At 48.0% G+C, this 27,081-nt stretch overlaps 3 protein-coding genes across 3 annotated transcripts; 2 read left to right on the top strand and 1 right to left on the bottom strand.

Moving 5' to 3' along the window:
• Positions 1 to 7,313: 7,313 nt before the first annotated feature.
• On the bottom strand, positions 7,314 to 9,377 carry LOC308305361 (eukaryotic translation initiation factor 3 subunit B-like; the record flags this gene model as incomplete). The annotated part of the gene is made up of 1 exon (XM_080750142.1): positions 7,314 to 9,377. The coding sequence occupies one exon, from the start codon at positions 9,375 to 9,377 to the stop codon at positions 7,314 to 7,316; it is 2,064 nt and encodes a 687-aa protein (XP_080606268.1).
• Positions 9,378 to 14,761: 5,384 nt separating this feature from the next.
• On the top strand, positions 14,762 to 16,174 carry LOC308305484 (zinc finger-containing ubiquitin peptidase 1-like; the record flags this gene model as incomplete). Its single annotated transcript, XM_080750280.1, has 1 exon — positions 14,762 to 16,174. The coding sequence occupies one exon, from the start codon at positions 14,762 to 14,764 to the stop codon at positions 16,172 to 16,174; it is 1,413 nt and encodes a 470-aa protein (XP_080606406.1).
• Positions 16,175 to 17,409: 1,235 nt separating this feature from the next.
• LOC308305483 (THO complex subunit 5 homolog) lies at positions 17,410 to 19,554 on the top strand (the record flags this gene model as incomplete). The annotated part of the gene is made up of 1 exon (XM_080750279.1): positions 17,410 to 19,554. The coding sequence occupies one exon, from the start codon at positions 17,410 to 17,412 to the stop codon at positions 19,552 to 19,554; it is 2,145 nt and encodes a 714-aa protein (XP_080606405.1).
• Between the last annotated feature and the right edge of the window lie 7,527 nt (positions 19,555 to 27,081).

Below are 27,081 nucleotides of genomic sequence, written 5' to 3'. Positions count from 1 at the left end.
AATAAAGTATTGGGGTTACAGTCATGATGATTGTGTAATGGCAAGTATGGTAATATTGGTGGTATGGGATGTGGTTTTGAGGAGGACCATTCTACAAATGATAATAGTTATAATGATAAAGAAAATAATATTCTTTGTTTTTTATTATTATACTACCTATAAAACTACATTTGCATCTTTTTTGAATACTGGTATATCCTTGATTTGGTAAGCTTTTTGTCATTTCTTCTTTGTTTTTTTTTCTCTTTGTGCTTTTTTCTTTGTTATATTTTGCTGCTTGAATCTTTTGAAACCATGAGTATGTACATAGGATAGGCTTCTATAAGCTCTAAGCTTCAGCCTAGTCCTTTTGATCATCTTAACAGTGTAACCAATGATTTTTTTGTTCATATATGATTGTGTTGTTGTATGTTTTATTTATGCTGTGATGATCAAATAAACTTAAACTTAAACTCTATTGAAAGCTTGGAATTTACTCTTTCTATCTGCAAAGTGTTTGTTTCAGAAAAATCCACCGTATAATTGTTATGATTTATTTTTCTGTCAAGAAATCCGAGCAGACATGGTTTATTTTCTAAGTGTTGAACTTCGGAAGCGCTCGTCTTCTATAACGCAACGTCCCGCTGCCTCTTGCATTATGTGACATTTAGAACCAGGTGGTCACAGGACCGTTGAGAGATTTTCCACAAGCGCTTCCAAACTCCAGGACTTTGAAAAAATAATCACCTGAACCAAATTTCTTGATAGAAACTGGCTCATAACATGTCTACGGTGGATTCTTCTGAAACAAACACTTTGCAGATAGTAAATTCCAAGCTTTCCATAGAGCCGCAATATTGGTGAGTTTGACGTCGTTTAATACAATCAGATAGCAAAAAACTGTTTTGATGCATTGGCTGCCAATGGGAGGTATTGCAACCCTAGATTCATCCGATTATAAAAAAAATCTAGTGTTGCAATTTGCGGCTAGCTGTAGGCAGGCCTATGTGTTCATGCCAGGGGTCATCGTTTTGTTGGCTTGTGTGGTGGACATTTTGGTCTAAATTAATTTTTCGCCACGGACATAGACAATGGTATGAGTGGACTCATAATGTTGTCATTGTCACAGTAAATAAGAGTCATACATATCCTGAAGATCAAAACAAGAACATTATAATGGGGTGTAAAACAGAAAACCTCAACTTTGCCACGGACCAGGATCAGTCTGGCCACGGACATGTTTGGTTGGTGACCCCTGGTTAATGCCAGTGGTGGGAAAAGTACACAATTGTTTTGTATAAAAGTATCAATGCTGCAAAGTAGAAATACTCTGTTACAAGTAAACGTCTGGAATTAAAAATGTACTTGAGTAAAAGTACAAAAGTGTTGTTGGCATCAAACTCTCCTTAAAGTACCAAAAGTAAAAGCACAAAATGTTTGAAAATAGATCTACAAGCTCACAACCTTTGAGCTTGTAGATCGTATATTTTCAAAAGGCTAGGTATAAAATGGGGCTAATGTGGTTAATGTATGTTTTATAATGTTATACATTTAATTATATCTGTAAAGTAACTAGTAACAAAAGTTCTCAAATAAATGTAGTGGAGTAAAAGTACAATATTTGGATCCGAGATGTAGTGGAGAAGGGAAAGTATTGGAAATTGGAAATACTCAAGTAAAGTACAAACACCTCAAAATTGTAACTTAAGTACAGTAAATGTACTTAGTTACTTTCCACCACTGTAAACAGATAAGTGTAGCTAATAGCTATAAGCTAACTCACCTAGCTGCAGAGTTGTACTCATAGTGTGTGCCAGCGGCTACGTCATTGTAGTCCTTAGCGGCCATTTCTTGTGACAAAACACAGGTGTTTCAATTGTTTGATTGCATAGAACTAATGCTATAGTCTAATCAGAACACCTGTGTAAGGCTGTGTTGTCACAAGAAATGGCCGCTCTTAGAACTACATTTGGCACACCCTATAGGGAAAACAGCAAAAAAACACTTTGTGGTGAAGATCCATTAAACTCCCCTCCACTTCCACCAGGTTTAAAGTCACTTGTTAATTAATTCCACTCTCTTTAGTTTGACATCAGAACAACAGAGAGCTTCAGGCTCAAACAGGAATGTCTCTCAAGCCAAGCATGGGTGTGAGGGGGGAGGGTTGCCAGATTGTGTGACAGAAACAAGCATGGGTGTGAGGGGGGAGGGTTGCCAGATTGTGTGAGAGAAACAGGCAACACGCAGGTCTATAAGAAAACCAGCCCGGAAGAAGCGGCCAGCACTTATTACCACATGGACCCTCCTAGTCCTACATATACATTGACTGTTTGAAATCCGATCTACAAGTTCACGACGCATCGTGTTGTGAGCTTGTAGATCCGCTATACCAAGGGTCTTCAAAAGGGGGTCTGGGACCCCTAGGGGGTCCTCAGAGTTACTACAGGGGGTCCTCTAAATCTAAAATAGAAAATCTAAAAGCTCACAACGCCTCGTGCTGCGTCAACTCAAACAAAGGGGCGAACTCGTTCTTCTGCTATACGACCAAAATGTGGAACGCCCTACCAAAGGCCTTAAAGGAGTGTGGTACCCTAGCATCCTTTAAAATTGCCCTGAAAAACCACTTACAGGCGGCAGCCATTCGCAACTGGCAATAATAAACCTAGCCCAGCCTCCCCTGACCCTTCTTTGTAATTACCTACTGTATATATTTTTTGCACTGTTTATTTATTTTGCACAGTTTATTTTTTATTTTTTTTACTATATCTATAGTACTGTGTTCTATCCATCTGTCATTCAATGTTATATGAGATACTTTAATGGTTTCCTGTGCCAAGTGCTTTCCTAGGATCTCCTTTTAGACCTTGTACCAGTGAACTGTGTAAGCAATTTACCCCGAGTGAGAGGACATTATGCTCTCATAATGTCCGCAGTGAGGGTGTTATCGGACGAGGCGCAGCCGAGTCCGATAACACACTCACTCAGGACATTATGAGAGCATAATGTCCGACCCCGAGTGGTAAATAGCTTTTCTACCACTTTTTCCCGTATACATGAAAGAAAACACATAGTTGTAACTTGCAAGGATCTTAAGTTACAATCATTATTGCCTATAAAACTTCCGCGAGACAGCAGATAGTTCCACCAACAACATCTTCTACTCACCAACAGATGGCGCCAACTCCATACTAATCCATGCGTCTAGCTTACAGCTAAGCTAACGTCAGTTAAAAGCACCGTTCCGGCCGTAAATAGAGGCTGTTCGCTTCCAGAAAGGCATAGGTTCAGAGAAAAGGGGCTTTAAAGTTGGCGGATTGCATTGGATCCAAATAAATCGGCGACGATAGTACGCACGTTAGTAAACATAGGACCGCTGCGACCTTCATTTGTTGGTTGGGGGACTACCTCCTGAAGTCCCCGGATGTACACTGAGGCGCATTGATCTCGGACACACAACTTTGCGGCAGTTGTCCTCTCATAACCTCCGGAATTTAGCCAATCAGAATCCAGTATTTGAACACGTGACTCGAAAAAGTGGTAGAAACCTTTTTCTATGCAAACTTCTAATAAGTCTTCAATCAAGCAATCAATCAATCAATCAATCAATCAATCAATCAATCAAACGGCGTGCAACACGTACTTCGGGGGGATGGGACGATGTAAAAATTTCATATCACGATTATTGTGACCAAAGAAATCGCGATTTACGATATTATCGTGATAACTGATCAAAATATCCCCAAAATCCATTATCCTGGTGCCGAACATTTGCCAAAAAAATAGCAGATCTACAAGCTTGTGAGCTTGTAGATCTGCTATTGTTGGCAAAGAGATTTTTTAGAGAGTGAAAAAAAGACTGTATCAAGTATGCATATTACCAGTAAGACTCCCTAATCGGGAGATAAGCGACCGTTGGTCGCTTATCTCCACAAATAGGCCAAAAGTTTGTTTTACCAATTATCAAGACATACGGGCAGTTGACAGTTTGCCATGGTTACTCATTGAAGTTGAATCTCCATATATGGAGATAACCTACGCATCACACTAAGTCTGACCTCACCAGCCCATATTTGGGCATGAGCAACTTATGTCTCCATATATGGAGATATGATGACATCACACAGTCCTCAGCCGATGATGTGGCGTGATGTCATACAATACACAAACGAGCCCTACAGTATAAAGGGGCAATTCTTGCCAGGAAAGAAGCATTTCTTCGACTCAGACCTTATCGCCAGGGTTGGCTTATAGCAGCTGTCGGTAGGACCATATATGGATTCTGTTAGTGTGGATCTCCTAACAGGGCATCATCTGGGATACAATCCCTTTTATGCCCATATGAGATCCCTAACATAATCCCTTTCATGCCCATATATGGAGATCCCTAACAGAATCCCTTTTATGCCCATATATGGAGATCCCTAACAGCATCCCTTTTATGCCCATATATGGAGATCACTAACAGCTAACGGAATCCCTTTTATGCCCATATATGGAGATCCCTAACAGAATCCCTTTAACAGAATCCCTTTTATGCCCATATATGGAGATCCCTAACAGAATCCCTTTTATGCCCATATATGGAGATCCCTAACAGAATCCCTTTTATGCCCATATATGGAGATCCCTAACAGAATCCCTTTTAAGCCCAGTTGGTTGCTAGGGTAAAAAAACATGGTTGCTATGGTAAACAGTTGGTTGCTAGGGTAAACAGTTGGTTGCTAGGGTAAAACCATGGTTGCTAAGGTGGTTGCTAACGTACACTAACAGACCAGCAACAACAGACTGTTGCCACAGCAACATACACAAAGGTTTGTGTACACATGTGGTGTGATGTCATACTGAAGATATATGACATCACACCGTACACAAACAAAGGTGTGACGTGTGACGTGTGACCGACGGACGGACGGACGGACGGACGGACGGACGGACGGACGGACGGACGGACGGAGGTTTTGGTAGTAAACTGCTCCCTAACGGTCGCAATAAGCAGGGGGAGAGTTCCGCCGATTTAAAATGAGCCCAATACGGAACTAAAACTTCCTATGATTGGCCGCTAGTTGCGCTGTTTTCCCCCTGGCCGGTTGCAAAAAGAATTGTTCTCCATTGGATCCCATTCATTTTCCCCTTTTGTGTTCTAACCTTAATTAACATTTTCATGAATACTTTATGGTTCCTATCGCTAGTTAAAAATTGCCTTTCAATCACGATATGCGTTTTGTGAAAATAAGGTCCCATTTATGTTAAAATTTATGATAAAGTTGCGGGGGGCGTGGCCAACTAAACTGATACCAGCCGGCTGTGTTCTTCTTCGTGTGCTGTATTTCGGGAGGCTCCGACCACATTCTCCCATGTATCCCTGCGGTTGCACGTGACCGTTGGCAGCCAATAGCATCCTCTGGTTGCATTTCAATCTATGATGGCAATACCCATGCCAAGGACCCATAATTGTCATTTGCGCTGCATAGAAACCAATGGCTTCGCTTTGTCCATATCTTTTATACAGTCTATGATTTTAAGTACCTTTTACCAATAGGGGATTTAAGTGGTGTCGAATATGCAGCTCAGCAAATAAAAGATGAATTGATCCCAGTGCATGACGGAGGACGATTTCACGAAGGATGCCTAAGATGTCCACAGGAGCCTAAAGCCCGTATCATAGTCGGGTCCGCGGTGGAAGGCTTTACACCGCGGTGTAGTCTTTTCGAGTCTTTTTGAGTCATGAAACTACAACGTTACATCATTCCTCACGGTGGAGAGCTTTCCACCGCGAGTCCCAACACATCTCTCTGTTTTTACTATCAGACAGACAGGCTCTACACCCCGTTCACTGATTGGTCGACCTGAACCGGCCTAGACGGGGTAAAGGACTTCACCGTGGGCCGTGACTATGATGGCCTGCAGTTATTTTCTCTGACTTGAGGTGGAAAGCTTTCCACCTCAAATTTGCGGTGGATAGGTCTCCACCGTAGACTCTGATACGGGCTTTAGGGTCAAAGGTTAATGGGAGCCGACTCACTGTTAAGACACCTGGTTACCATGGTTACCAAGTAAACAAAACCTGTGGTAACCGCTGGTGAGCAAAAACACTACATATCCCATGATGCAACTCGTTCGCCAGCATCATGGAGCGTATATTTCCATAGGCTCCGGTTCATTGCTGATGCAAAGAAATGTCTTTTTATCTCGGAATGCACTTCCACAAACGTGATACGATTATCGTGAGTGTTTTTTTTTTTTTAAGCGGTTAAGGCCGCTTCCAAGGTGTGTGGCTTTGTGTGTCCCGTACCTGTCCCGTGCATCTCTGCGCTGTGATTGGTTAGTTTTGTCTGTCCCGTACATGTCCCGTGCAAGTCCAGAATGAAGAATTGAGGATTGGCCAAGCTTCACATGACAATTTGGCTCTCCAGACAAAATCATTCTTTCATTCAGAACTAGAACTAAAGCACATAGAAAGTGCACAGAATGTATAGATCTAGAACACATAGAATACAAATTCACCGCTTCACTTCGAACCAAGGTTTGATTTTTTTATCAGGATAAAGCAGTGTTTCTCAACCTTTTTTCTGCATGGGCACACTTTTCATGTCCCAAGAATCCATGGGCAAACCAACATAATACGGGGGTGTAAATATCGTCACTGTCGGGAAGAAACCTTGGATCTCCCAAGTTTCAAATGTGTACGACACGTTTCTTCGCAAAGTAAAGCCCTGCTTCATCATACAAGGCTGTCGCACAACAGTAGTGAAAACAGCCGATCTACAAGCACACAACGCCTCGCGGGTGCGAGTCGTTGTGTGCTTGTAGATCGGCTGTTTTCACTAGTTTAATTCATTTTTGAGCGGTGGTAAACCGCTCATAAGAGTGGCTGTGCGTGTGTCTGTAGCCTTTTTCCTCAGCGTTTTGCCATAGTAAAATGTGTGTACGTAGCATCATGTTTGTCTAGTGATGTCATGTGTCGTATGTCTGTACTTTTTCCTCAGCGTTACGTGTGTGTGTGTAGCATACATAGCCTGTACATCCTAGACTTAAATCCTAGTCTGAAGACGTTATGCAAGCACGACCACCGCTCACTTCACATTGGGTGTGATTTTTAAAATGATAAATACAATACTGGCTTACAAGCCGTTTCAAGGGACACTTGCACTTGACCCTTCTCAGGGGCACACCAAAGGTCCCCAGGACCAGTGGTTGAGGAACACTGGGATAAACGATAATATCACTTATCGTCCCATCCCTACGCGGGGCGGGGCACTATACAGGCCCACCACAGAGGGGCGGGGCACTATACAGACCCACCTCAGAGGGGCAGGGCACTATACAGACCCACCTCAGAGGGGAATCCGTTCTTCGCCGATAAAGAACTCCACGGTCTCCTCCTCCCAGTCGCCGCCGCCGCCCACGCCGCTGTCCAGCTCGTCCGTGTCCACGCCCTCCCTCAGCCGGAGGCGGAGCTCCCTCTGCTGGCGGTACGCCCTGGTGGCGTCCTGGCGGTACTGCTCGTACCCCTCCACCATGGCCCGGCGCCGGTCCACCAGCTCCTTGGAGGCCCGGGACTGGCTCAGGCGGTCCTTCTGCTCGAAGACCTTGGAGAAGCTCTTCAGGTTCTTCCTGATGGCCTCCGTCTGCTCGGCGCCGAGCAGGGCGGGCGGCCGCGGCCGCCACAGCAGCTGGCAGAAGCGCTCCTTGTCGCCGACCTTGCGCAGCAGGCGTCCCTGGAAGCTCCACAGCCAGAAGGCGTTGTCCACCTTGTGGCTCCACCAGGACACGGAGGTGACCACGTAGCGGCCCGTGGGGTCCCACTCCACGTCGGACGCCGTGTAGTGCTCCGCCGTGTTCATCACGGTGCAGTCGGACGCGTCCAGGAAGACCAGCTGGCCGTTGAGGGTCTCCAGGCCGGCCAGCACCAGGAACTGACCCCGCGGGCTCCAGAAGATGCTGTTGACCGGCTGGTTCTCCAACACCTTGATGAGCTTCACGCTGCCGCCCTCCTGGATGTGGTAGACGGAGACGCTGTATCGACTGGGAGACTCGCCGTGGATCACGGCCAGCCTGCTGCCGTTGGGCTCCAGGGCGAAGGTCACGATGCCGTCCTTCATCTCCAGCACGTCCACCGGGACCACCTTCTCCCTCATCCGGAAGATCTTGAAGCTGGTGACGACACCCCGCGCTCCCTTGGGGTGCCTGCCCACTCTCACGCAGAGGTAGTGTCCGTTCCTCTGCCAGTGCAGCTTGCAGTCGACCACGTCAAACGATGGGCAACACTTGATATCCTGCCTCGAGGGGATCTGCATCAGGGTCACTTTGGCCGTGAGGTCATGGAGGTCATGGCCCCCGTGTGACCAGAACGCTACGATGTTGTCGCCGGGCGACCACGAGAAGTCCTTGATTCCAACGATCGTTAGACTCTTCTTGTCGAGCAGGAACATGGACGGAGTCTCGTAGATGCTCAGCGTATCCTGTGTCATCCTGGCGAGGTACTTCCCGTCGTGGCTCCACTTGAAGATGGGCCAGTGTGTCGAGCTCTCGCAGTGGAAGACCCTCTTGGTCTGGCCGCTCTTGACGTCCCAGATGATGACGAGGGCCTGCGGGTCCTCCTTGGCGTCCGCCGCCGGCGGACTGCAGGTCACCACGTAGCTCTCGCAGGGGGAGAAGTCGGCGAGGGAGACGCCCGGGTGGTTGAACCTCTGGATCTGCTTGAACTTCTCGCCGCCCCACAGCGCGATGCCCCGCTGGTGGAAGGTGGCCAGGTAGGTGCCCTGGGGGGACCAGCGCACGTACGTCTCCGTCCACAGCTTCCTCTCCTCCACCGGGACGGGCTCCGCCGCCGCGTCGTTGGAGAAGATGGCCGTCCGCTGTCCCGCCTCGTAGATCACGCTGTACTGGTCGCAGCAGTCGGGGTCCAGGAGCCAGTGCTGCAGGTTGCCCGTGTCCTTGAAGGGCTGCTCCTCGGGAGGCTCCCAGTCGTCGCCGACGTTCATGACCCTGTCGAAGTCGCTCAGCGTGGTGACCCGCAGCGTGTGCTGCTTGTCCAGCTTGTGGCCGTCGGCGGCCTTGGCGGCCTCCGCCGCCTGGGCGGGCGTGGCGTACTCCATGAAGACGTAGCCCTTGTTGGCGCCGTCGTCTCCCTCGGGGTAGAAGTCGGCGGCGACGTCGCCGTACTTGGAGAAGATCTTGTGCAGGGCCTTCTTGAGCCGGTCCAGTTTCTCGGGGCCCACCCGGGGGACGTTGTCCACCACCACGCAGCTGCAGGCGATGCCCTCGGCCTCCAGGGGGCGCTCCTGCAGCAGGTCGCCCAGGAGCTCCTCGTCTCCGATGTCGTCCACAAAGTCCTCCGGGTCGCTGAAGGAAGGCTCCGCCGCCTCGTACAACAGGTCCATCATCGTATCTTGCATGTTGACAGAAAAAAGGTGTCGGGGACCGATTATGTCTCTTTAGAGAGCAGAGCTAAATGTGACGTTTAAACGACTCGGGGTTTGCAGCTGTTGTGGCACAATGTGAGGTTTAAAAACACCTCTCGGTCAATCACTCGTGATGACAGAATGTCATACCCATATATGGAGCTCTTTAAGTGTAAGTTCAGCTTTGAGGTCAGCCAATCCGGGGATTGGACTCCACCTTTAACAGTTCTACTGCCAGATTTATTATTTATTTATTGGGGCTGGTTTTTACCATTTTTTCTATTGGATCTATTATATGTGTACTTTAGCCAAGCTGGCAGCAGAGGGCAGCCTTATGCAAAGAATGGATGTGAATTGGGCCGCTCCGCTTGCCGTCCATTCAGAGCATAGAAATGAATTTCTAGATCAGATCCACAGAAAACGGCCAGTAAGTGATTTGGGACTCCATTATTGTTTACGGGCAGTGGAAATTTGGGAGCAGCGTTACGGGAGATGTTTTTACTGCACACGGCGGCGCGACCAGTTATCAGCTTACAGTCATCAAAAGTGAGTAAATGAAGGAGTGAACGGGAACGTCCGAAGCAGTAAAAGAGTTAATTATCACTCTCCGACCCCTGACATTCTCTCTTCACCTCCATCCCCAGCTTGTATGTTTGAGCGGTGCTAGGCACGCCTACATCTGGCTTTGTCTGTTTGTACGGATGTCCCTCCCCGTTGGCCAAGCTTTGCAGAATGCTTAATGAAATTAACTCATAACTAGAAAAGATGCAATTGGAAATTGCAAGTGTGGTTGCATATTTATTGTCTGGAACGAAAGTAGTCTGGTTGCCCTACTGGCGACCACATTAAATAGTACGGCTCACTTCACTCTGGGTGTGTTTCTTTTTGACAATCAAAGCCATGCCCTTTAAAGTCCAATTGTGAATGAAGATTAGACAGTTAAACCCAACATTAAATAAACCCTGACTGATCCATTTGTTCGTTTGACATGGGCTGGAAGAGCAAAAAATAAATAAAACAAAAATCGTTCTGCTGCCTAAGACATTTGCAAACCAAATAATATCCTATTATATATAACCAGCTCCACTCGCACACATTGAGCTACACCACGGTTGAGCTAAAACACGACAGACCAGGGGTCTTCAACGTTTTCAGGCCAAGGACCCCTTAGTTGAGAGAGAAATGAAGCAGGGACCCCCACAACCTGTTCATAGATTCCATATAGTTTCATTGTTTGATAGCACAATCATCAGTGTATTTTGGATTCATGTCAATTTGAGTTTTCAGATATTTAAACACTAGAACTGTCAATACTTAATAAACTTGATTACTTAATCAACTTGACCTTTCACTCTTTTTTCCCCCCTACACCAAACCTCTTTGCCAAAAATAGCCGATCTACAAGCTTGTAGATCGGCTATTTTCTCAGAGAATAAAGTTCTCAGAACATGGACTCTAGGGTTCGAATCTTAATATATCACACAAAGATTTGGAGGACCCCCTGTAGTAACTCTGAGAACCCCCTAGGGGTCCCGGACCCCCTGTTGAAGACCCCTGGTATAGGCAGATATCACACAAAGATTTGGAGGACCCCCTGTAGTAACTCTGAGAACCCCCTAGGGGTCCCGGACCCCCTGTTGAAGACCCCTGGTATAGGCAAAGAGGGGGGGACCAGTTGTAGTCTCGTGTGGCCAGACTGTTGACTCCGCGATTTGGGAAATGCTCCCGTCAACAGTCTGGGGCACGGAAATAGAAACGATGAGTGCGAGATAAAGCGGATGTGACGCAACCGCTCTCTTTGTGCAGTAGCAATAACATGTCCTACTACTGGAAGTGTTAAGTCTCCTTTCAATATTTCTCGGGCGTTATTTCGTCTTTCTCTGGTGTTGCTGGTGTTACTTCCATGATTTTTTCGAACGTTTTCTTAAACTATACACCCATAACAAGAATAGGCCGCTCCAATGACTCTGTCTGTGCGAGTGTGCTTCTGTTATGTTTCCAGTGGGACTAACAGTTCCGTGCAGCAGTGGCTACTTCCGATACTCGCCGTTCGGGAGCTGCCGTTCCAGACTCTATATAGCATTCGGAGATTGTGGAATAGTTGTCTGGCTACGCGAGACTAGACCAGTTGTAACGTCCATCCATCCTAGTTGTGTCTGAACAGTTGGATGCCCACCCAGCTGGCCAGGTGGCAGGCAGCGTAGACCAGTTGTAACGTCCATCCATCCTAGTTGTGTCTGAACAGCTGGATGCCCACCCAGCTGCCCAGGTGGCAGGCAGCGTAGACCAGCATGGTGACGGGCAGCAGCAGACTGTAGTAGCAGAGGCTGCTGCCACTCGTACAGCCCTGGGGGAAGGAGTCCTCCACCGCAGCCGCGTAGAGAAGGCCACACAGGGACACCACAGGCAGCAGCACCACCACAGTGGACAAGGAGAACATGTAGAAGAGAATTTACCTACGTCCTCCCACAAGGGAAATTCAGTTTTCAGCTTAACCCAGCTGACCCCTCAGTGCTTCACACAAGGCGCGCAGGGGGAGGGGAGCAGTGGTAGCTGGAGCGGGGAATCGTACCTGCGACCTCTGGGACCTCCGGAGTCCTAGGTGTGGACACTAACCACTCAGCCATCACTGCTAATGTTGAGCAGGCCACACAGAGACACCACAGGCAGCATCACTGCCACAGTGGACAGGGAGAACATGTTATTATTATTATTAATGACAGGGCAACAAACACATTATAGCTCTAGGAGAACTTTATATACTTCTAGGGTGACCTGTAACTTTTTATAGACTTTTTTCCCGCCGCCGTTGGAAATGGCAGGTTAACTCCTCAAAAATTACGTAACTTTCATCATCAATGACGTAAACGTTATTGATTACTAGGGTAACTTTTATGCTGCCATTTGGAAATGGCAGGGATAGGGAATCAGTAGGGAATCAATGGGAGTGGGAATCAGTAGGGAATCAATGGGAGTGGGAATCAGTAGGGAATCAATGGGAGTGGGAATCAGTAGGGAATCAATGGGAGTGGGAATCAGTAGGGAATCAATGGGAGTGGAGCTTCACATGACAGTTAGCTTACTGCAGAATATAGTCAGCAACCGTCAGCGACCACACTTTCTAGTTATTATTATTATAATAACGAACGACGTCTAATGGACACGACCGGCTGCCCCCTGTAGTTACGGTTGTTTCTGAGGCAGATGGATCTGGTGCCGGCCAGTTTGTGACGCCGGTCACAATTATCTATGACGTATGGCTCCGTATTTGGCCATGGTTTCAGCCTGATCCAATTCCCTTTGACTTCCGTGGTGCCATAGTTTTAACAACCAAGCCCCCAGAACTTCACCTCAACAGAGTCCAATTCTAGTTTATTAGAACTTTGTCATTCTATACTAGGTTTCTACCCTGAACATGGCATCCGAGCGCTCACCATAGGGCTGAAAGAATCTATGAGGTATCAATGACATAATGATCCACATGTAAGAATCTATGAGGTATCAATGACATAATGACATAATGATCCACATGTAAGAATCTATGAGGTATCAATGACATAATGACATAATGATCCACATGTAAGAATCTATGAGGTATCAATGACATAATGACATAATGATCCACATGTAAGAATCTATTACGTATCGATGAATGATCCACATGTAAGAATCTATGACATATCAATGACATAATGATAAAGACATCGGACTCTCGTCATGTCCCTAAGTGTCAGTGAGTGAGCGCTACAGCCAATGAGGGATCACCTTCCTTGGTGACGACACCACCAACAAGTGCGACCCTGATATATACATATCATTATATATAAATAACAAGTTTGATACTCAACGTCTTCTGTATTTGGCACCAATGAGGAATCAGCCTATTCATTCATTCATTCATTCATTCATGCATTCATGCATTCATGCATTCATTCATTCATGCATGCATGCATGCATTCATTCATTCATTCATGCATTCATTCATAACCTTTATTTAAACTGAGTATAGCTGGGAGTCAAGCCTTCATTTGCAATATAGCCGATACAATACAATACACTGACAACAGCAATATACATACAGCAATATTAGAATATAAATCAGAGGACAGCATAGAGACTAAAATATATTATTACATAATATCAATTAGAGCAGTTACAATCTAAAACAAAAGTATTAGGAACCATTGTCTTGAATTGACCTCAAGCGGGGCAATGACCTGATTATTTTCTATAGCAGGGGTTTTCAAACTTTTTTGACCCAGGGCACCCCTGAAAATAACTTTTTCATCCATGGCACCCCTAAGTTACACTGTTCATTTTTAGAATCTGGAAAATATCCGTTTCCATCAGAACTGACTGAAAATAACGTTATACTTGACATTTAACCACTTGAACCACAGCATGCCTTTTCTGGGGGGAAGGTTCACCAAAAATAGCCGATCTACAAGCACAACGTTGTGACGCGTTGTGACGCGTTGTGGCGCGCTGTGACGCGCTGTGACGCGTTGTGAGCTTGTAGAGCTGCTATTTTTGGTGAAGAGAGTTGACGTAGATAGAAAAATCAAACCTCGGTTCGAAGTAAAGCGGTGAACTTTTATTCTATGTGTTCTAGAGTTATGAACTCTGTGATCTATACATTCTTTATATATTCTGAATGAATGAATTATTTTATCTGGAGGGCCGAATTGTCATGTGAAGCTTGACCAATCCTCAAAGTATCCAATCATCAGACCGGAACGGACACTACACACATATTCTGGACGTACAGGACAGATAAAACCTGTTCATTCTGGACTGAAATGACCATATATGGACATGAGGTGACACACATTTTGTTTTTGATAAAACCTGTTCATTCCGGACTGAAATGACCATATATGGACATGGGACACACATTTTGTTTTTGATAAAACCTGTTCATTCTGGACTGAAATGACCATATATGGACATGGGACACACATTTTGTTTTTGATAAAACCTGTTCATTCTGGACTGAAATGACCATATATGGACATGGGACACACAAAGCCACTCCTTGGAAGCGACTTTCACCGCTTCAAAAAGAACTCATCAAGTACAGTGCAAATCAGGTCTGTTTTGCTAAGCATAGTGAAGTGATATTGATGAATTCCAAATATCAAACAAATGATCTCGCGGCACCCCTGGACTGGCATCACGGCGGCACCCCAGGGTGCCCCGTCACCCACTTTGAAAACCCCTGTTCTATAGAATGACGAGGGAGCGCCGTTCTAGGTGACGTCACCACCAACAAGTGTGACCTGATATAAATAACACAGCGCTTGATAGCGGTATAAAAGGACGCTGCTGAGGAGAGGTTCATACCGAGGCTAAACGACGCAGCCGACCGCCGTTGCATCATGGACGTTATGAACGAGGACTTTAACAGACTGGGACTGTTAGACGACTGCTCTTCAGAGTTCGGTGTAAGAAGCGGCGACGGCGGCTTTCCGTGCCCCATCTGTTCCCGGGTCTACGGCACCGTCCACACGCTGCAGCGCCACGTCGAGGAGCATCTCCGGGAGCAGAGCGTCGTCGCCGCCGGCGCCGCAGCTGAAGGCGAGGAGGAGGAGGAGCAGAGCCACCGGTGTCCCATGTGTTCCCTGGTCTTCTCGGACACCTTGTCGCTGCAGGAGCACGTGGAGCTGCACCTGGAGTTCGGCTCGGTGGAGGAGCAGAGGTGCAGGGAGCGGGAGGTCAAGCGTGAGGCAGCAGCGGAGCCCAAAAAGGTACCAGCAGCAGTAGAGGTACGATATGGCTTGAGCGGCTACCGGGGTGGACGCCATAATAACAGGCAGGACAAGACAGAGCCGACAAAGGGGAGGCAGGGGAGACAGACCGTGTCCAGAGACTTCCACAATAGCGGGACGACGACGGCGGCCTCGTCGTCCGCGAGGCTCGACGACGGCCGTACCAGAACCCGGGGCGTGGTCCGCGCCCTGCACCAGTTCTACAAGAGCGAGACGACACCTGCGGGCGCGGCGCGAGACTGCGCCCACGTGTGGCTGAGCGCCGAGGCGGACCACTTCTGTGCCTCGGAGCTGGACCGGGGCTGGGGCTGCGGCTACCGCAACCTGCAGACGCTCCTGTCCTCCCTGCTGGGCACGGGGAGGGTGTTGGGCGCTGCCGACGGCCGCCTCAAGGAGGAGGAGCTCAAGGCGGTGCCCGGCGTGCCGCGGCTGCAGGCGCTGATCGAGGACGCCTGGGCCGAGGGCCTGGACCCGCAGGGCGCCGCCCACTTCGGCGGGCGGCTGCGGGGGGGGCGGGCGTGGATCGGGGCCACCGAGGTGTACGTGCTGCTCACCTCGCTGGGCGCCAGGGCCCGGGTGGTGGACTTCCGAGGCGAGGCGGCGGCAGGCCCGCGAGACGACACCCACGCCGGCCTCTTTGAGTGGGTGAGGCGGTACTTTTCCGCCGGAGGAGGGGCGGCGGCGTGCCCGCCCCCCCGCGGCGGCGTCACGCAGACCTCGCGGCCCCCGCTGTACCTGCAGCACCAGGGCCACAGCCGCAGCGTGGTGGGCCTGGAGCAGCGGAGGAACGGGACCCTGTGCCTGCTGGTCCTGGACCCCGGCTGCCCGGACGCTGCCCGGGGGCTCCTCGCCGGGCACGGCGCGGCCGCCAAGGCCGTCCGCAGCCTCAGGAAGCTCCCCGCGCAGCTCAAACACAAGCAGTACCAGCTGGTGGCGGTAGAGGGCAGCACAGCGCTCTCCCCCGAGGAGAAACGCGCCCGCGTCTTGAAGACCAAGACGTGGCAAGCCGAGAGGGTTCCTTGAGCCCCCGCTGGGCGGAGCGCAGATTGTTTCCCCCGTTTGGTTTTCCACTGTGATTCTAATGCAGGCGTCTTCCACGTTTTCAGGCCAAGGACCCCTTAGTTGAGAGAGAGATGAAGCAGGGACCCCCACAACCTGTTCATAGATTCCATATAGTTTCATTGTTTGACAGCACAATCGTCAGTGTATTTTGGATTCATGTCAATTTGTGTTTTTAGATATTTAACCACTTGAACCATCAATACTTAATAAACTTGACCTTTCACTCTGTACTTCTCTTTTTTCTCTTTTTTCTGCATGGGCACACTTTTCATGTCCCAAGAATCCATGGGCACACCAACATAATACGGGGGGGTGTAAATATCGTCACTGTCGGGAAGAAACCTTGTATCTCCAAGTTTCAAATGTGTGCGTTTCTTCGCAAAGTAAAGCCCTGCTTCATCATACAAGGCTGTCGTACAACAAGTAGTGAAAACAGCAGATCTACAAGCACACAACGCCTCGCGGGTGCGAGGCGTTGTGTGCTTGTAGATCAGCTGTTTTCACTAGTTTAAATCATTTTTAAAATTATAAATACAATACTGGCTTTCAAGCAGTTTCAAGGGGCACACTTGACCCTTCTCAGGGGCACACCAAAGGTCCCCAGGACCAGTGGTGAGAAACACTGCGATAGATAGTCTGGCAACGCCAGGCTAACGTGGCTCATTTGCCGAACTGCCTCGTCGCTTTTGTCATCGCCGTGACGTCAGCCAACGTCCAAATACGGGATTTCAATGTCAGTCTTTGCCCAAAAAATATGGAGGTGCCCAAATATGGTGTTCCATGGCGGTCTTCCCCAAACGTGGTCCGTGACATCAGAACGATCCTCCAAGTACTCTGCTCGACAACTTCGGGGTCATTCATGTTTATTTTTTATATCTCAACAGCCAGCAAGTCATCGTCGTAACCTTTAGTTTGATTTGGAGTGCAGTTGAGGGGCAAGCTCTGTTTCAATGTAGCTGAGATACAACACAATATGCAACAGGAATACACATTTATATACAGTCATATTAAATATGAATCAGAAGACGGAATACTCAGAAAACTAAAGAAACTTTAAGGAACTAAAACAGATATTAACAAAACGATAAAGTAAAGCACAAGCTACCACCTAGAACAATACTGTTTGTAAACCATTGCCCTGAATCGACCCAGGGAAGGCAGAGATCAGATTTGTAAGGTCTTGTAGATCTGTCTCCATGTCGGAGGTCCTTCAGAGGAGGAAGGTGAAGGTGGAAGGTCCTCCTGAGACCAAACGCAGCCGAGGAGGAGGAGACGTCGTGGGGGACCAGAGGCAGCCGGACGGCGGTCGCGTCGCTGCGTCCGTCGAGGAGCAGCAGGAGGCGGACCCGGACCTGGACGTCGGACGCGACGACGACCCCGAGCACGACCGCCGGCAGTACCGGCAGGCGTGCCAGAGCTTGGCTGAGCTCATGGCCGAGATGCAGGAGCTCCGGAGCTCCGGATCCGAGGAGGAGGCGCTGGAGCGGAAGCGCATGCAGGGCTGCGTGCGCTTCGTCACGCTGAAGAGGCTGAACCGCCGCGCCCACACGCGGCTGAAGAGGGGCCGCGACCGCACGCACGACGCCAAGCAGCGCGTGGACGCGCTGCACCTGCAGCTGCAGAACCTGCTGTACCGCGTGGTCCACCAGCAGAGGGAGATCGCCCGCTGCCTGGAGGTCCGCTCGGAGCACGACCACGTGGAGCTGGCGAGCGAGGAGGACTTCTACCGGGAGGCGCCGCCGGCCGTGGCCCGCGCCGACGCCACGCGGGGCGACGCCCACCAGCGCACGCTGGCGCGCCTGCACTGGGAGCTGGAGCACAGGAAGAGGCTGGCGGAGCAGTACGCCCAGGGCCAGGCCACCAGGGAGCGCCGGCGCCGCAGCATCCAGGAGAAGAGGGAGCTCCTGGGCAGCCTGCAGCCGGGGCTCGGCGCCATCACGCGGGCCTCCGTGCCGCTGCAGGAGTTCCTGTCCGCGCCCTCCTCCTCCTCATCTGCCGGCCCGAGCCCCCAGCGGCAGGCGGAGGCGGCCCGCCACCTGCCCGCCCCTCTCTACGTGCTGTTCGTCCAGGCCTCCGCCTACGGGCGGGCTTGCGACAGGGAGCTGTGCGTGTCGATCGGCGGGGACGCGGAGGAGGCCAAGAGCGCGTTGTCGTCGCCCAAGCAGCGCCCCGATGATGATGTCTCCCGGGCCGCCGACGAACCGGGCCGCTCTGATAACGCGGAGGACGAGGGGGAAGTGGAGAGGAGACGGCACGCCACGGACGGCGGCCAGCTGGACGGTAAGCGACGCGAGATGCTCCAGAGACACCCTCTGTCCGTCTGTCTGGACGTCCGGTGTGAAGGCGGCAGCGTTCTCCACGTGTACTTCTACCACCTGACCAACCTGGACATCCTGACCGTGCAGACCAAGGTGACCCTAACCCCCGCCTCCGACGACCTCGCCGTGGCCAGCGCGGCGAAGCTGCTGAACCCCGCCACCCTGCTCCACTGCCTCCGCGGCGACGGCGACGACCGCGGCCAGGAGTCGCCCAACCCGGCCAACCGCTACCAGTTGGACCGGGTGGGGATCGCCTCGTTCGCCGACCACGCCGAGGAGCTGGGACGCCCTTACCTGTGGGCGCAGAGCCTCGGGGGGCTGCGGTTCCTCGACGGCGACGCCCCCCCGGAGGAGGGCGTCGGTGCGGGCGGCGGCTCCTCTCTGAGCGCCAGCCACATGGAGAGGACGGTGAAGCTGCTGAGGGCCCGTCTGGAGTCGCGCCTGGCCCTGCGCCAACAGTTCGCCTCGCTGGAAACCAGCGTGGTCCCCGCCGAGTGTCAGCGTCTCCCGACGACGCTCCCCGGCGACAAAATGATCACCTCGCGCTTGGTTTCCTGGACCGCCGTCTCGTACCGAGAGTACAGGGACTTGGCGTTCGCCGCATCGGAAAACGCCGGTGGTCTGGTCAAGGAGGAGGAGGAGGAGACGGACGCCATGATGTACTTCGTGGGCGTGGTGGAGAGGGGCGGCGCTCGCCTGCGGGCCGCGGTGGCGCTGAGCCCCCGCTACCCGGCGGTGGCGCCGCTGTTCTCGCTGTCGCTCGGCCAGAAGGGGGAGGAGCTTAACGGGAGCGCGGACGACGACGACGGCCTGAGAGCCGCGGAGAGCCGGGTCAACCAGCAGCAGCAGGAGGCGGCGGCGACGCGTCCCCCGGGTCCCCGGCTGCTGAGCGACCAGCTGGCCCGCCTGTGCGTCTGTCTGGACGCCTATCTGGAGCCGGCGGAAGGCAGCCAAGGCGGCGCTGGCCGTTGTACCTCGGCTGATCCGGACATCTCGCCCGTCGATGGCGGTCACGGCTTATGAACACTCAACTCAACCTGTTGGGGCAGTGGTTCTCAGCCTGTGGCGTCAGTTCAGAAAAAGCTAAGGTATGGCAACATGACTGGTGTCTTGCACGCGCGCGAAGGCGCGCGTTGCCATACCTTAAGAAGTACATTCTATTTTTTTCCCCCGTTTACGGTTTCTTGGGCTGGATATGACAGCCTGGAATGGTTGTTCAAGTGCATCTAAACTTGGAATGTTAGTAAACGTGCCACAATACCTTGTTTACGTGACCATTTTGTTAAATTGTGTAGTTATTTTACTGTAATTTAACAACATAATACAGATAGACAAAGAGACATTCATGGATTTATATTCAAAAGTAACTTTTATCCCCGGGGGGGGGGGGGGGGGGATGGCAGCTGGGGTATGGCAGCTGCAGCTGGGGTATGGCAGCTGCATACCCCTGCCATACCCAATTGACGCCCCTGTTCTCAACCTGTGGGCAGAGGACCACTGGAGGACTGCAAGGGTATTATTATTATTATTGCAAGGGGGCTCCCAAATAATTGATGAAACACCAAGGTTTTAATGATAATATAAAATCAATATATAAAAGAATAATGTTAAAAAAAATACGTGTTTTTTTTTTTAAGCGGTGAAAGCCGCTTCCAAGGAGTGGCTTTGTGTGAATCGTGCGTCCAGACATGAGGATTGGTCAAGCTTCACATGACAATTTGGCCCTCCAGATAAAATAATTCATTCATTCAGAATTCATAAAAATATAGAACTAAAGCACATAGAAAGTATAGATCTAGAACACAGAATGTATAATAGATCTAGAACACAGATTTCATAGCTCTAGAACACATAGAATAAAAGTTCACCGCTTCACTTTGGAACCGAGGTTTGATTTTTCTTACTGTCGTCACCTTCTTAAAACAATGACCTAAACTCATGTTCTCAAGGTTTTCAGAAAACAGATCAAACTGAAGCAAACACAGAACACATTCAATGTCTTAATTATGTCACATTATAAAATAGACAAATTATGACTATTGACACATAAAGCTGTTTGTCATTATGTAACATGAGAGTATTACATATTATATAGACCTGTTGTTAAGGCCAAATTATCTTACTACTATAATCCGAGAGGGGTCCCCCGATTGGTTGTGCCGGGAACACGCAACATGAACGTGGTTTTCTCCAGAGGTGTGGCCACGGTATGGGCTATCCTTCCTACCTTCAATAGACTTACAGTACATGATGAGGAATGGAACTTTTTACAAAAAGATTTGAGGACCCCGCTAGGGATGGGTATCGTCTGCGATACTTTTAATGGTATCGATCCATGATGTCGATACTATCGAGTATCGGTTCACGTAAAAACGAACGATACCTTGTTTCGATACTTTTGAACAATAAGGGTAATAATAATAATAATAATACAACTTCAACAGTATCAATAGCCTATCTGTAAAAAGTATTTGTATATTCTATTGTAGACAAACAAATGAATTAATTATACAATAGCAGCCATAACAGTAATAGTAGTCACATCAACTACTCTACTAGGCCTACTTGACATGAAAATGGCTGAATAACTGGCTTAATAACCTATTTTGGTGTGTAAAATAGCCCATAGAAAAAAGGCAAATAAGAATTATAATAATAATAAATAAAAAGTATTGAAATTGGTATCGAAAATGGTATCGTATCGATTCCCAGGTATCGAAAAAGGTATCGTATCGATTCCCAGGTATCGAAAAAGGTATCGTATCGATTCACAGTTGAACGATACCCATCCCTAGACCCCGCTTCATGTGACAGGAATGTGACAAAAACAAAACAAATATTATTTAACTCAAGTCATGGGTTGAGTAATCAATAGAAAAAAAGTCATTTTGGGGGTGAACTGCTGGCCTCGCAAGCCATCCACCAATGTGCTTCCTTTCTCGGTCTGGTGGTCCTCCCATAGAGTCTCCTTATGAGAACTTATGTTCTAATTTCCAATCAAATGGCTGCATTTGGAGCGACCCTCCTCACAGCGCTCCTTATTGGTCGAGCGGCTGCTGCAGCTCTCACATTTTGTAAACAAACATGGCGGACCCCATGCCCGACGCGAGTTCACAAATCACAAATAAAAGCTGCATTAAGCGAAGTTTTATCTGAAATCAACGGAATCTCATAATTTAAAAAAGAACAACAGTTTGCACTTTTGGAATTTCTGGAAAAGACGTATTTGATGTGCTCCCGCACGACAATGTTTTGATGCGCTGATGACTACTGACTGGACCTGTCAGTCAAAGTGAGTAACTACGTCATCGCGTAATGCGTTGTATAATGGAGAACTCCCAGTCTGGCTGTTGCGAGGCTAGTGAACTGCTCCTTTAAGCCCCCTTTCCGCTACGAGGTGGAACCAGAACTTTCCAGAACCTGAACCTACTGTGTATTAGAGGTATCTAAAGACTACAATGTACGTTTCTGAATGTGCAGAGACTGTCCACCATTCCCTGTCTGGCAACCAGATCTCGTAGTAGTAGTATTCATTGCGACCGTAGGTCGCAGTTTAGTATCAAAACCTCCACCGGCCGTCCGTCGGTCGCAATCAGTATGTGTATTGTATGACATCACGCCACATCATCGGCTGAGGACTGTGTGATGTCATCATATCTCCATATATGGAGACATAAGTTGCTCATGCCCAAATATGGGCTGGTGAGGTCAGACTTAGTGTGATGCGTAGGTTATCTCCATATATGGAGATTCAACTTCAATGAGTATATAAGACCGGCATTATCTACCGACAGCTGCTATAAGCCAACCCTGGCGATAAGGTCTGAGTCGAAGAAATGCTTCTTTCCTGGCAAGAATTGCCCCTTTATACTGTAGGGCTCGTTTGTGTATTGTATGACATCACGCCACATCATCGGCTGAGGACTGTGTGATGTCATCATATCTCCATATATGGAGACATAAGTTGCTCATGCCCAAATATGGGCTGGTGAGGTCAGACTTAGTGTGATGCGTAGGTTATCTCCATATATGGAGATTCAACTTCAATGAGTAACCATGGCAAACTGTCAACTGCCCGTATGTCTTGATAATTGGTAAAACAAACTTTTGGCCTATTTGTGGAGATAAGCGACCAACGGTCGCTTATCTCCCGATTAGGGAGTCTTACTGGTAGTAAGTAGTGTTGCCATGTTTGCTTATTATAAGTGGACTTTGGGCTTATTTGTCTGTGCGCTTTTGTTATGTCTTTTTACTCGCTATTTCTTTTTAATAGCGAGACCAGGATGTTATGCTAGAACTTTATAGGTCAAGCTTATTCTCCGCAAAGAGATGACCGACAGTACAAAGGCAGGGCCCTTAGCCAATGAGGAGCAGCCAAAGGGTAGAACCGGCTAACGTTTCCACCAGATTGAAACCAGAGGAACCAAGGATTTTGTGGTTCCCGTTCCGAACCAACTATTACGGTTAGGAACCAACTTGGTTCTCGGTGGAAAATCTCACCTGATTGATTCATTGATTGATTATTTTATTAGACAAAAATGGAGAACAGTACCGTATAATCAATACAATTGAAATGTAGTACAGTTAAACACCCTGCCTAAAAGGAGCATCTTTTTTTTTACGTTGAAAGGCCTCAGTATTTAATTCATGGACATAATACAAAGCAAGCAAAGAAAACATTCAATAATATCGTAGTTTTGAAAACGCTATATGTACAGGATCCCAAAGGCCGAACCGAGCTGGTTCTTTGCCAGTCGAAAAGCGCCCAAAAGGTGTAAATAAGAGAGCAGAGTTTTCACTCTGTCCAGTCTACTTTCCCAGTCCGACTGGTTTCCAGTTTACTCACACTGGTATAGACCAATAGAAGGAGAAGGGCTTCATTCCTAACAGGCACATCACACCATGTCCACCAGTATAGAAAAACAATCAATCACACTCTTCTTTTTATCTGGCTGCAGTGTGCTTGTATAAAAACACATCTTATTGCCATTCAAGCTCTTCTCCACCATCTCATCTCATGAATACACATCGCTCAGCCAAAGTTCACACAATGCTAATATACCATGCATCCTATCAAAACCTCCATCAGCTGTCAGTCAGTCAGTCACACGTCACACATCACACTTTTGCCCTGCGGATATCTCCGCAACCGTTGCCCCGATCCATGCCAAATTCTCACATGGCCCTCTTCTAGCACCACCATGAGGCCAATTCTTGCAAAAACACATTTTTGGACACAGCTCCTACAAATCCTTGCCCTAAAATCACACAAATCGGTACACACTTGCTCTACACTCATGTCATCAACACGGATCTGTCCCATTTAGCGCCACCTTCAGGCCGATTTTTTAAACACATTTTTGGACACTACTCCTACAGATTTTGCCCTAAAATGTTATACCAGTTGCTTATTATTCTAACCTATAATGTTTTAAGATACATATTTTAGTGTGCTGATTAATTCACAATGACTAATACACAGTCTGGACGTCATCCTGAATGACATTCAAAACGGAGGAGCTCATCTTCATTATTTATCTATCAGTCAAGGTTAAGTTAAGATTTAGCCTTTTATGGACTTGCACACATAGAGTAACAAAGTCATGACGTGACTCACTCATCACGCTATTTATTTCCGATATCTTCACCAAAAGTGCTCTTGAAGAGACTTCAGCCCCTGCCTCTCTAACATTCTCTGCACGTCCCTGTCACTGTTCTAGGCTGCTTGATTGATGTTTCTGTCTGTCTGTCTGTCTGTCTGTCTGTCTGTCTGTCTGTCTGTCTGTCTGTCTGTCTGTCTGTCTGTCTGTCTGTCTGTCTGTCTGTCTGTCTGTCTGTCTGTCTGTCTGTCTGTCTGTCTGTCTGTCTGTCTGTCTGTCTGTCTGTCTGTCTGTCTGTCTGTCTGTCTGTCTGTCTGTCGCCCATTGTTGGACATCGCGACCTTAAAAGTAGTCGGAAAAAAAGGCGACGGATGCTAAGCCAATGGAACAAAAACAAATCAAAGCCTTCACTTTCAGAATTCATACATCATTCTCCATGCGTCGTAGTATATTTAAAAATCACACCCAATGTGAAGTGAGCGGTGGTCGTGCTTGCATAACGTCTTCAATTGGTAATTGGTGATGTAATATGGTTACACACACACACACACACACACACACACACACACACACACACATATTGCTATGGCAAAACGCTGAGGAAAAGTGGCTACAGACACACTCTATGGAGCGGTTTACCACCGCTCAAAAATTGATCATACTTGATCATACCCACACTTATGTTACCCTGCAAGCTTGCAAGTTTGTAACATTGCCCATTTTCAACTAAGATTTGGTAAAAAAAATTAATCACACCCAGTGAGAAGTGAGCGGTGCCTTTGTATGCCTGATCAGAACGTCCCAGGAAGCTTGGCCAGAGCCAAGCTGTGCAGGACGGACTTACAGACGCACTGTACATACACACAAAGCCAGATGTAGGAGCGGTTAAAGGAGGGGACTAAGTACCCTGGGGAACCCCCAGGTCAACACTTTACTCCAGTACGATCAAACCTCCTCGGGGTCCTTGAAATGAACGTGGTCTAGAGAATGACTTGTCTAAAATGTCATTTAAACCATTTAGGCCTAGAATTATTGAATGCTTTAACCAGTGAAAAATAGCAGATCTACAAGCTCACAGTGCGGCACCGAGTGCCGCGCTGCGAGCTTGTAGATCTGCTATTTTTGGAAAAAAGTCGTGAAAATGTGTGCAAATCCTTGAATATATGTATTTTCAAAGCGAACGTTTGTAACTCAAAGTTTGCTTCTGGGCGGTCCCTGGAACTAAACATTTTGAGATGCGGGTCCGTGGCCAAATAAATATCATTTTGGGGGTCCTTCACATGAGAAGGTTTGAGAACCACTGACATAGTAGTTTCTCCAGAACAGACTAACTGACCTCCAGTTAAGTGAAAAGGACCTTTTCTTTGACGATGGCTGGCCAGATTGCTGACATAGGGTTTTTCCAAAAACCTTAGAAGGATTCAAAAGACACTTATAGAATCGGCTCAAAATTCAAATTTTCATGATTTTTTCAAAAATAGCAGATCTATAAGCTTGCAGCGTGGCACTCGGTGCCGCGCTGTGAGCTTGTATATCTGCTATTTTTCAATAGTTAAAGCATAAAATAATAATAATACACAATAATGTGTACCCGTTCTACGAATAAAGTCTGAGAATGAATCGTCTTGAAGGTCTGAGAATGACTAGTCTAAAATGAATAAGGTCTGAGGCCGGAATTACACATTAAAAGCATGTGCCCTGTGCTTGCCCTGGGGGGAATTACACATTAAAAGCATGTGCCCTGTGCTTGCCCTGGGGGGAATTACACATTAAAAGCATGTGCCCTGTGCTTGAATTACACATTAAAAGCATGTGCCCTGTGCTTGCCCTGGGGGGAATTACACATTAAAAGCATGTGCCCTGTGCTTGCCCTGGGGGGAGGTTGGGCAAGAGCAGTGTCCCATTCATTCCCTATGGAAGTCACATATTTTGAAGAAGCAAGCTTGTTCTAAGCTTGCTTTAAGCCAAGGCAAGTTGCTTCTTCAAAAACCATGTGACTTCCAAAGGGAATGAATTGGATGCTGCTTGGCCTGAGCATGCTTTTCTAAAATGAATAAGGTCTGTCATATAAATGAATAAGGTCTGTCATATAAATGAATAAGGTCTGTCATATAAATGAATAAGGTCTGTCATATAAATGAATAAGGTCTGTCATATAAATGAATAAGGGCTGTCATATACATTAATAAGGTCTGAGAACCACTCGTCTAAAACAGGGGTTTTCAAAGTGGGTGACGGGGCACCCTGGGGTGCCGCGACGGCAGTCCAGGGGTGCCGCGAGATATTTGATAATATTTGGAATTTATTTGGACACTTGAAAAAATATTTAGTATCATTTTAAACTTGAGGTACAAAGTTATTTTCAGTCAGTTCTAACCAAAAGGGCTATTATCTCAACGTTTTCCTCGCAACATAATCACTAAAATATCATCACTGTCGGGCAGAAACCTTGTATCTCCAAGTTTCAAATGTGTGCGTCTTTTGGTCAAGTAAAGCCCTGCTTCATCATACAAGACTGTTGCACAAAACTAGTGAAAACAGCAGATCTACAAGCACGCGAGGCGTTGTGTGCTTGTAGATCTGCTGTTTTCACTAGTTTAGTACGTTTTATAGACGATAAATACAAAACGAACGGTTTTGGACATGCAAGGTTTCCACCCGACAACGACGATATGCTATAAATATAAGGTGCTGGGAGTGAAAATTATAATGTAGGGGTGCCTCGGATTAAAAAAATATTCATGGGGTGCCCGGAGACAAAAAAGTTTGGGAACCCCTGGTCTAAAAGGTCTGAGAACCACTCGTCTAAAAGGCCATCTAAATGAACAACGGACCGAGGGCGACTCACTTCTTGTCGAAGCGCTCCATCCTCTCCTTCTGCCTCTCGTGCCTCTCGTCGACGCCCTCCTGCAGCTGAGACATCAGGTCCTCGCGCAGCCGCGTGCCCTTC

This window comes from Nannobrachium achirus (assembly GCF_963921795.1).
Source record: "Nannobrachium achirus genome assembly, chromosome: 20".
NCBI lineage: Eukaryota > Metazoa > Chordata > Actinopteri > Myctophiformes > Myctophidae > Nannobrachium > Nannobrachium achirus.
Note: the sequence above shows the minus strand (reverse complement) of the source record. Positions and strands in the feature narration are given on the sequence as shown.